The sequence below is a fragment of the Phoxinus phoxinus genome (genome assembly GCF_949152265.1).
Source record: "Phoxinus phoxinus genome assembly, chromosome: 25".
Classification (NCBI taxonomy): Eukaryota; Metazoa; Chordata; class Actinopteri; order Cypriniformes; family Leuciscidae; genus Phoxinus; species Phoxinus phoxinus.
The window spans coordinates 5,389,719-5,401,601 of record NC_136900.1 but is presented as its reverse complement, the minus strand read 5'-3'; the positions used below and the strand labels follow the sequence as shown (position 1 = coordinate 5,401,601).

Below are 11,883 nucleotides of genomic sequence, written 5' to 3'. Positions count from 1 at the left end.
TTTTCGACAGACGGAGCAGCTCTTCGTTTCGTTCAGTGGGCGCTCTAAAGGGCGTGCTGCGACGAAACAGAGCCTATCTCGATGGGTAGTGGATGCCATTGCGCTAGCCTACGCATCTAGAGGTTTGGAATGCCCCCTGGGCATCAGAGCACATTCTACGAGAGGCATGGCCTCGTCGTGGGCTTGGTATAGCGGAATCTCTTTGCATGATATTTGTATGGCGGCAGGCTGGGCCTCCCCGTCTACATTTATAAGGTTCTATAACCTAGAGGTTCCCGCGTTGCAGGCTAAACTGCTCTCGGTCTAAGACCAGGTATAGTGTTCCTGCCCCGCACTGCGGCCCAGGTCACTAATGTTTAAGCATCACTCACCGACAATGTGTCCCATGAGCATGCTATTTACCCCCCCCCCATATATATCTATTATTTACATATATATGTTATTATGCCCCTAGGGGCCCTATTATAAAGGGATGATGCTATCCTAGCCGCTCTCCCTGTATACTCTTGGTGTAGGCTCTGGCATGCCGGGGCGCGTGCGCGCGCCCTCGGGTGTCTGGGTCGGTCCAAGAGCACGCACGGCGTCTTACAGGGGTTCCCGCAGCGTCGATTCGACGCAGTAGGAGAGAACTCTACGTAAGAGAACGTACTCGGTTACTAACGTAACCTCGGTTCTCTCTAGGAGAGGGAACGAGTACTGCGTCTCATGCCGTGCATGCCCACGATGTGTCGCTTCTGTGACAAAAATCGGAGTGGAAGCAGCTATGCTTGGTATTTATAGACCTAGGCCACGCCTGTTTCGGCGGGAGATGACGCAGAAGGGCGCGAAGCGCCCTCATTGGTCAGCGTCACTGGCCTCGCATAGGCTGTGCTTTTCTGGCGGAGCAGCCAATGGGCGAGCTGTATTGCTCCGCCTAGGGTTGTATGCTACAGAAAAGCGTTTTACATATTACAAAATTAAGGATTAATTTTTGGGCTTCAATCTCGACAAAGAAATATCTTTCCCGCAGCGTCGATTCGACGCAGTACTCGTTCCCTCTCCTAGAGAGAACCGAGGTTACGTTAGTAACCGAGTACGGTTTCTTGGGCAGGGGGACTATAGTTGATGATTTCAGGCAGGGTGGGACTGTGGACAGGGGACTGGTTGAAGATCTTTGTGAAGATTCCAGCTTTGAATATGAAATGCTTTTTCATAAAATATGATTATATTCGTAATTTCGTTTTACTAACATAACTATCTTCATTATTTAATAGGCTATAATTGTGGTTTCTGATCAGTTTAATACTAGCTTGAATGATAGCAATTCGTGGGGCTAACAATGTCATGTTTTGTAAGCTAAGTGCTAACGTAACAAGTTAGTAAACAAAACCCAGTTCGATACTGAATTTCTATTTATTTTGTAGGGAGAAAGAGTGATAATCCCTTGAGTCCGGACTTTGTTCCATCTATTTTCAACTACGTTCCATCTCCAGAGAAGAGGAAAAGAAGAAATGAGACCGGAGGTTTTCAACAGACGACAGAAATATAAGATCGAGCAGACAAGGCTATGCGAAAGCCATCCCTCCCAGGTGAATATATCAAAGTTTCTTAACCTGTTCAACCCCACTTCCATGGACTTTAAAATTATAAACCAAAAAGTTTTTGCACAATTCATTGTAGGTTTAATAACACACAATGAGCTAAAAACCATAACATCTGTAACTGGTTTGAAATCATCACACACCTCTACCGACTTGCATTTGGCAGCCACTGACTATGTGATTGTCACTGTCATTGTCAATATCTATCTATCTATAATATATATTATGTTGTAAATGTGCTATACAAATCAAATTTACTTACTTACTAATGAAAGCTAGTATACTGCAGAAAACAGAGAGTGATTGACAAAAAAATGACAAACTGTCATCAGTTGTGTATACATACTCTTAATCTATACTTTTGTGTTTTCACCAGAGCATCAACCGATTGTCCCCAAGACAGCAACAAGGATCATACTCCAGACCAAACTCCCACCACAGAGCCTTTCAAGGAATCAACCCATGAAGAACCTGGAAATGATGTCCAGCCTGTTGTTGTAATTTCAAATGGCTGGATTGTCTGTCTCTGATTGGCTGTATATGGTTTGAAGGTGTTTCATTGGTTAGAAAAGGCGAGCAGCACAGACGTTTGCTCCATTGCCCCTTATAGCCCCACTGAATCACCTGTCCTACACTTTTCAGGATCATTATCCTTACTCTCTTGTTTACATTTTGGGTAAAGGTGTGGCTTTACCCCCACAAAAAAGTGGTTTCATTGTTTTCCTGTGTCAACGTTATTTGTCTATTTATACATCTACTCACTCTTTCGAGATTTAATATATATTTGATAAACGCCATAGACAGTATATAAGATGGACACAGTGTCCCCATAGGTTTCAATGGAGAAAAGTGAAGCCAATTAGAGCGTACTGCGCAGGCTCAAACTGAGCTTGATGACGTAGATGTGACGTGAGCAACCTGGCCATGGATGTTGTGTACACGCTGAAGAGACAGGTACGGCTTCGGGGGATAAACGACTGAAATAGGAGAAACACAAACCCAACGGCTCTTTTAAGAGCCACACACATTTTGAAAATGATTATGTTTTAAGTAGTTTATTCCATCAACAATGTATCACTCTCAGGCAAGGGCTTCTACAGTATGGAGGTGAAAAGCATTGGATTTGATTTTAGTAATTACGGAACTTGTGTTTCCAGAGTACGAATCTCTGAGCAGTGTGTGTGCGAATCTCTGAGCAGTGTGTGTGTAAATCTCTGAGCAGTGTGTGCAGTGTGTGTGCAAATCTCTGAGCAGTGTGTGTGCAAATCTCTGAGCAGTGTGTGTGCAAATCTCTGAGCAGTGTGTGTGCAAATATCTGAGCAGTGTGTGTGCAAATCTCTGAGCAGTGTGTGTGCAAATATCTGAGCAGTGTTTGTGCAAATCTCGGAGCAGTGTGTGCGAATCTCGGAGCAGTGTGTGTGTGTGCAGTGTGTGTGAATCTCTGAGCAGTGTGTGCGAATCTCTGAGCAGTGTGTGAATCTCTGAGCAGTGTGTGTGAATCTCTGAACATTGTGTGTGAATCTCTGAGCAGTGTGTGCAAATCTCTAAACAGTGTGCAAATCTCTGAGCAGTGTGTGTGTGAATCTCTTTGCAGTGTGTGCGAATCTCTGAACAGTTTGTGTGAATCTCCGAGCAGTGTGTGTGAATCTCTGAAGTGTGTGTGAATCTCTGAGCAGTGTGTGCGAATATCTGATTAGTGTGTGCGAATATCTGATTAGTGTGTGTGAATCTCTGAACAGTGTGTGAATCTCTGAACAGTGTGTGAATCTCTGAGCAGTGTGTGTGAATCTCTGAGCAGTGTGTGTGAATCTCTGAGCAGTGTGTGTGAATCTCTGTGCAGTGTGTGCAAATCTCTAAACAGTGTGCAAATCTCTGAGCAGTGTGTGTGAATCTCTGAACTGTGTGTGAATCTCTGAGCAGTGTGTGTGAATCTCTGAGCAGTGTGTGCGAATCTCTGAATAGTGTGCGAATCTCTGAGCAGTGTGTGTGAATCTCTGAACAGTGTGTGTGAATCTCTGTGCAGTGTGTGTGAATCTCTGAGCACTGTGTGTGAATCTCTGAGCAGTGTGTGCAAAACTCTGAAGAGTGTGTGTGAATCTCCTGAGCAGTGTGTGCGAATCTCTGAAGAGTGTGTGTGAATCTCTGAGCAGTGTGTGTGAATCTCTGAGCAGTGTGTGTCAGGGATGGAAATTAACGTTTTTGTCCACTTGCCACTCAACGTTTTTCACATTAACATGGTTGATGAGTCCGAAATTTAACGCGGATTAATGCTCAAAGTATTCCATCCACACATATTATAGACCCTAGAATTATACCTTATAATTCTATACTCCCATTTCTTAAAGTGATTAAATAATGTATCACAATATATATTATAACTAGCCTACATATAAAAAGCACATAACATACACTTTCAAACACATCACACACCGCATAATCCATTTGAATGTAACCTGTAATATAAGTGCCAGTGTTTATTTCAATCGTGTGTGTAATCTTAATCTAGACAGCAAAACTTCTTTTCTATGTTCTCCCTGGTGATGTATCCTGATGTGATGTAATACTATAACACCATCTCCCCGTGTCACTGTGTCTCTGTCCCATCTAGTTTGCCACTTATTCATGACCTTTTTCTTTACAAATCGATTTTGCCTCTTTTTTTTTCTTATAACATCCTCTCTCTCTTGTCTAGTGCTTCTTCTTTTTATCAGATACCCCAACATGTGCTGGTACCCAACGAAAATACACCACTATTCCAGCCTCTTTCAATCTGTGTAATGATAAATATATCCATTAATAAATCTGCTTTGTCTGATTTTGCATGTATTATACTAATTAAAGCTGAAGAAGAATCTGAGACCTAGGCGTAGATCGGGGAACTGTGCATTGAATTATGGGCTGGCAATGGTTGGAAAACATCCAGATGGCAGATGCATAAGTGGAGAAGTAGAAACTGCGCCATGCTCTAATGCACTGTTTATGTCATCATACAGAAAGAAATCTCATGTACTCAGAAGTGTTGGAAGCTGGAGCTTCAAGTTATTTAATAAAATCATTACTAATTTATCCAGGAATTCCTTTACTGATTTTAAAATGAGGCAAGTTGGTGAAACCTTGTGGGGAAAAACCAAGCTACACCTTTACCAAAATGTGAACGGGAGAGTAAGGAAAATGATCATGAAACTTGTGTGGGAGCTTCTTCTTCATAGCAATTAACTCCTTATGAGCATTATCGCCACCTACTGTACTGAATGACACATTAACATGGTTGATGAGTCCGAAATTTAACCCGGTGTTAATTATCAAAGAATTCCATCCACACATATTATATTCTAGACCTAGACCCACAAGTTAACATTAACGTTAAAAAACAAGGAGAGATGCATTGTGCCAGGTTGTACAAGTGCTATTTTCCGCCCGTAGTCCCTTGGCAGGTCAGTAACACATTAAAATATACCATTTTACAACCAGTCACACTTTTTAAATTTTACAATTAAAACTATCATGTGTTCAATTGTTCCCCCTTCCTAAAACCAACCCCACCCCAACAAAACTATGCAATCAAAATCCTTACCTCTCCCAGTACAAACACACACACACACACACTTCATAATTTAAATGTCTTGTTGTGACAATAACCATGCTTTTGTCAAACTGGAAAAGGTTTGAGGATTTGTACATGTAATAAGGTGTGTGGGGAGAGTTATGGAAAAGGCTAATTTGCCAAATTAAGTTTTGCGATTGGGAATATTGCACTCTCCTCTAGTGGCCGACCGAGTAGCTTTTCTGAGTTGAGCGTAATCATTTTTTAGAGGAGGAGCGACAGCATTATGAATGATTTTTAAAAGTAAACAAACATTTGAATGCATTATAAAATTTCCAAAATTTAAAATATTGTACTTAGTAATTATTTTGCAGTGGTGATATTGACGTGCTTTATTATCATGGATCTTAAGGGCTGTTTTATATAATGAATCAAGTGGTCTTAAGGCTGTCTTACCAACTCTTCATGCAATACAAAAAGTGTGGATCAATCATTGCACTTAAAGTAGGTATTTGATGCCTCAATGGTAAGAGAGCTTCTTATATGTTTGAAATTTATAAGATTACATTTTCAGTGCATTACTCAGTTTTTTAAAAGTAAGACTTGGGTCCAGGGTAACACCCAAATATTTGAATTCGTCCACATTTTAAATTGTATGCCCATTTACTAAGACCTCAGGACATTCCTTAAGTTTGCATCTATTTTTTAAAAACATGGTTACCGTCTTTTCAGTATTCAAAGTGAGACATGAATTTCCATTCAACAACCGTATGCATTACATTTGTTAATTTTAATCAGTAGCATTCTTCCCATGGGCATACAGCACAGTATCATCTGCATACATTATTAAATCAATATCATTACATACTAGTGGAAGGTCATTTATATATATAAAAAGCAGCGGCCCTAAGATTGACCCTTGCAGGACCCCCATGGTACTGTACATCTTTTCAATGGGGATAATGTTGTTCATCCGCACGTAGCCTACTGATGTCGTCCACTCAGTTGAACCAGTTTTGTGTGTTTATTGAAAGATTGTATTGTGCCAATTTGATTAATAGTATCTCATGATTAACCGTATCAAAAGCCTTGCTTAAATCAAGAAAAAACTGAAAAACAAGAAAGAAAATAAAGAAAAACAAGAAGAATGACCTTATAATTCTATACTCCCCTTTCTTAAAGTGATTAAATAATCTATACAATAGGCTATATATTATAACTGCCTACACATAAAAAGCACATGACATACACTTTCAAATATATCACACATATCGCATAATCCCTTTTCATGTAAACCTATAATAAAAGTGCCAGTGTTTATTTTAATCGTGTGTGTCCTAATCTTAATCTAGACAGCAATACTTCTTTTTTGTTCTCCCTGGTGATGTATCCTGATGTGATGTAATACTATAACACCATCTCCCCGTGTCACTGTCTCTGTCCCATCTTGCCACTTATTCGTCCTTTTTCTTTCAAATCGATGTTCCCTGTTTTTTCTTATAACATCCTCTCTCTCTTGTCTAGTGCTTCTTCTTTTTATCAGATACCCCAACATGTGCTGGTACCCAACAAAAATACACCACTATTCCAGCCTCTTTCAATCTGTGTAATGATAAATATATCCATTCATAAATCTGCTTTGTCTGATTTTGCATGTATTATACTAATTAAAGCTGAATAACAGAGACGTAGGCGTAGATCGGGGCACTGTGCATTGAATTATGGGCTGGCAATGGTTTGGAAAACATCCAGATGGCAGATGCATATAGTAGAAACTGCGCTGTTTATGTCATAGAAATAAATATCATGTACTCAGAAGTGTTGGAAGCTGGAGCTTCAAGTTATTTAATAAAATCATTACTCTGTACTAAGGACTATATGAGACAACAAAAATTGTTAGTTGTTTATTGCACCGGACTGGACTATAAGGATATCTGTTAAATCTATTAATTCTTCAAATGAACTGAGGAGGGCAGCAATACGCCATTGTAGCGTTTAGTCTGCCCCAAATATCAAAAGAAGAAGATCCACTTTGAGCCGAAGATAACATTCCCGCACCAGTGAAATCTGCCCTCAAAGAAGGCGCTCACCAAGGCGGCCGACGACAGAGGGAAGAAACATCTAAAACCCAGAAATAAAGAGAGTTATGCCAAATTACAAAGTTGAAGGGCTAAAAAAAAAGAAAAGAAAAAAAAAAAAAGTTGAAGGGCTTTTCCTGTTCCCGCCGGTCTGGCCACACCCACCGGCAGCGCGTCATTCACATGGTAATGTCCTGAATGTGGGAAACGCCCCCGATCAACAGGATAAAACTGGCGGCAAACTTTTGTTTGGCTTTATTGACTTTACTTCACGATGGCACGTCGCGCACACGAGGAAGCTCTTCGGATGGTCACAGATAGTGAGGAAGAATCCACTTGTTCCTCAGAGTCAGAAGATGATGAAGACGTTGATGATGAAGGCCTGCAGTCCGATGATCAGTTTGATCCAGCGCAGGACACATTTTCTGAAGAGTAAGCCGGTTATTCTCATTTTAGTTATTAGTCGCATAACTGTTTCAAACCAATATGACAAGACGGAAATCTACCAGTTTGTAATATGCTGAGTGAAATGTGTTGTCCTGTGGACTTTTAGTAACTTACATCTAAATGTCTTTCAAAACAAACGTACATGTCTCTAATGTAGAGAGAGAGAAACGGAGTTTAACTGCTGAGGTGTAAATGTTTTGAATGTGAATAGCGCGCGACCGGGGTATACCCATTAATTATCAATGGACCCTTTTCGCAGACTTGTGATGACTAGTTTTAATGGTGATCCGCATCGTACATCCTGCACAGTGTCTGTATGTGTATATCACATCATTTATTTATTATTATTTAAATGTACATTTATAACTTGATATGTTACCATTGCATAAAATTACAAAAAACTAGAGTGTTTCTAATATTGTGGCTGTGTGAGTTACAGTGAAATCAACATCTTTCTCTTGACTGCCGTTATCACGCTCTCTATTTTTTTACTCTTTTTGAAAATTGTAAAAACACTATTGTGAAGGTTACCTGTTGTATTTGAGCACATTAAAACACATATGTATATGTAATGTAGTCTCCCATTCACCACTTTTGAATTTTACCCAACTGATGATTTTCTCTTCGGAGAAACCTGGAAATGTGAAAAGGGTCTATCGCTTATGCATGCACTGGTTTGCCAGCTTGGACAACATAAGCTAACACATGTGTACTAATATTTGTACTTGTAATTTTTCTTTTCGTAGGAATGTGGTTCCTTCACGTGGACCTCACACAGGACACAAACATCGTTCAGTTTTCAACGCGGTTGAGAATCTTAATGAGTAAGTGCACGTTTACCCCATCATTTTACAAGTGACATTATTTCACAGTGAATGTAATCAAAATTAATCTAAGCAAAGTATATGTGTATGGATGAATGTGTATAGCTTTTTAATGAGTGGGCAAAATATCAGTATTAGTAATTGATAATGTTGTTGTGATCCTTTGGTCAACATGCTCACTTTTGTCTTCTCCCCCCACAGATGTGAGAATGACAGTGGCCAGATTCCTGTTTTAAAGAGAACCAAGAAGACTCTGTCGTGGAGAGGAGAGACTGATGTCGATGTGGCTCCAAAGTCTCTGAGATTCCTGCCGGCTCGGGAACCTGGGCCGCAGTCGGGTCTTGCTGACTCACACTCTCCTATGAGTCTTTTCAAGCTGTTTTTCTCTGAGAGCACCATGTCAAATCTGTGCCACAACACAAACGCTCAGGCTGCCAGGGCACTCGCAAAGGGTCGCAAATACAGTTGGACAGATGTCAGTGTTGGTGAGCTGTACCGCTACATTGGACTCGTTTTCTACATGGCCTCGGTGAAGATGAGCTCCATCGCTGACTACTGGCGGCAGGACAGTCTCTTCTCTGTTCCTCTTCCCGCCACAGTCATGTCTAGGGACCGATACCGCACCATTTCATGGAATTTGCACATAAGTCACCCAGAGGCAGACGAGGCAAATGACAAGAAGAGGGGAACAGCTGAACATGACCAGCTCTTCAGGGTCAGACCCCTCATGGACAGCATACGTCTTGCGTGCAAAACCTTTTATCATCCCAGAAGAAATTTAGCTGTGAAGGAAAGACTGGTGGCATGCAGAGCAAATGGAGTAATGAGAAGATTCATGAAAGCCGAGCCAGTAAAGCTGGGCTTCAAGTTTTTTGTGCTGGCGGACTCGTCTAATGGATATACTGTGGACCTCTCTGTGTACACGGGCAAGAACATCTTTCCCACAGGCCGTGGGCTTTCTTATGATGCTGTGATGTCTCTTCTGGACAAGAAAGTTTTGGGCTCTGGGTACCATTTGTACATGGATGATTTCTATACAACTCCAAAGCTCTTAACAGACTTGTTTGCTATGAAGTTTGGTGCTTGTGGGACTTACAGAGACTCTAGGAAGGACTTCCCACAGAGCGCATCTAATTCACTGACCAAAAAGTCAAGCAGGGGATCCATCCGGTGGATTCGGGATGGGCCTCTTGTGTGTGTGAAGTGGATGGACAAACAAGAGGTGTCTGTTTGTTCCACCATCCATGCTGCCTATACAGGACAACGTGTGCAACGGCAAGTGAAAGCACAAGATGCACGGAAGACAAAGACTTTTCCATGTCCGGCGCCTGTGACCGCGTACAACCAGCACATGACCGGGGTTGACCCGTCCGACCAGCTCTTGCAGTACTACTCTGCACAGCACAACACCATGAAGTGGTACAGGAAAGTCTTTCTACACTTTTTGGACGTTGCTGCCGCCAATGCTTTCATATTGCACAAGGAGCTTCACGGAGACATGACGCACAAGGCGTTTATGGAAGAGCTTGTTGGAGAGCTTTGTGGTGTGTCTGAGAAAGCAGATCCAGAACAGACCAGTAATGACCATGTGCCGGTTCCAGGAGCCGAGCTGACCGCTGATGTCAGAAATATTGCCACTGTTGGTCGCCGCATATGTGTGCATTGCAAAGCAGTGCGTGGCAAGAAGCAACAAACGCCATGGAAATGCCAGGCATGTGACGTTCATTTGTGTCTTCAGTTGAACAGGAACTGTTTCCAGGAATGGCACAACAATGTGTGAGTGTTCAAACCTGGGTGCTCAACAATGTGCCTTCAATTACACGCCCTCTTTTTTTATTTGGAGTAAACTGTACACTATTTTTGTAAATAAACTACTTTGAAAATGAGTCTTTTCTTTTCTTTTTTCATATTAATAGACCCTTTAGGGAACGGATCAATATTTCCCTGGTTGCTGAATGCTGTATTTGTGACAACTGGCACGGTCTCTCGCACTGCTTTTATGAAACAATTAAATCAAAGGAGCATTATGATTCTAATACAATCTGGGCTGAATACTATTGAAGCTGGTTCACACCACAGACTAAAAGAATGAGGTAATTGTGACTTTATCTCACAATTTGGACATATCTCTTTTTTGAATTGTGAGAATTAAACTAGCAATTGCGAGGGGGAAAAAAGTCAGAATTGTATGGAAGCCCATTCCCTCCACATGTCGAAATTATGAGATTAAAAAGTAAAAATTATGACTTGCTGCTCATTGATCTAATGCAACCCGATACAGGATGAATTGTGAACACATTTAGTATTTTAAACATGGCGTTAAGAGAATAAGGCAAGAATTATATCATTATTAGATCAAACCATGGAAGAACAAGCTTTGGTGTAGAAAGAACAAAACGGACGTGGCTGCTTTCATTGAGCATATTCTGATGTGTTATGGAAATATGATCCACAGAACACAGCCACCCTCAGAATATGTAGTAATGCACGATTTAGAGAACAGTGTTTTTAATAGCCCTCTACGTTTTCCTTTTTTCTTTTTTGAGAATCTATGCAATCATAAAGTAATGTCGAGTCCAGTATGCTCTGGTACATACAGTTACCTGAGGGTGACGGTGTTCTGGGGAATCATTTCCATAACACATCACAATATGGTATAATGCAAGATTTCATTTGAGAATGAATGGGTTTTATGCACAGCTGCACTACTTCCTGAACTTTAGCCAGCTCCTTTGTTTACTGTCTGCCATTATTATACAAACTGATTAATCCAGGTGTGCCTGACCAACAACAATAATCAGACACACCTGGATTAATCTGTTTGTCCAATAATGGCAGACAGGAAACAAAGGAGCTGTCTAAAGTTCAGGAAGTAGTGCAGCTGTGCATAAAGCCCATTGTCTTGTCCTCCACATGCTTGGTTTTGATAATATTTTAAATAACACAATAATTTATGTATTGTATTAGGATTTTTGTTTACAGTGCTACAAACTATTTTTCAAAACTGTTTCCATAGATACATTTAATTAAGTGACAGCACTAAACATTCTACTGTAAGGGGGATTTATAGTCACAGAACCAGATATGATGAAAGAAGACTCGGAGTCAGAATTATAATAAATTGAAGATCAGTTTTAGTGAAGATAGTTTGCAGTTTCATCAGCAGAAGTCATCTTCAATACTCAATGGAGTTTGTAGGCCGCCCAGCTTACAGTTAACAAAGATCACAGCAATTATATCTTTCACTAATTAAGGTCTAAGCTATGTCCTTGCTTCAGGTTGAATGATTCTCATTGGCTAAGAAATAGATAAACATACAAATTTTCCACACATATACAGACAGACTGAAGCATATCTCCATCGATTATGCAGCTGACACTCGGAGCCTGAAATTAGGCAAGTCGTGACCG

At 40.8% G+C, this 11,883-nt stretch overlaps 1 protein-coding gene across 1 annotated transcript; it reads left to right on the top strand.

Moving 5' to 3' along the window:
• Positions 1-7,391: 7,391 nt before the first annotated feature.
• Positions 7,392-10,359, top strand: LOC306993319 (piggyBac transposable element-derived protein 4-like). The gene is made up of 3 exons (XM_079603009.1): positions 7,392-7,634; positions 8,396-8,473; positions 8,675-10,359. The coding sequence occupies exons 1-3, from the start codon at positions 7,477-7,479 to the stop codon at positions 10,251-10,253; spliced, it is 1,815 nt and encodes a 604-aa protein (XP_079459135.1). The 5' UTR covers positions 7,392-7,476; the 3' UTR covers positions 10,254-10,359.
• Positions 10,360-11,883: the final 1,524 nt, after the last annotated feature.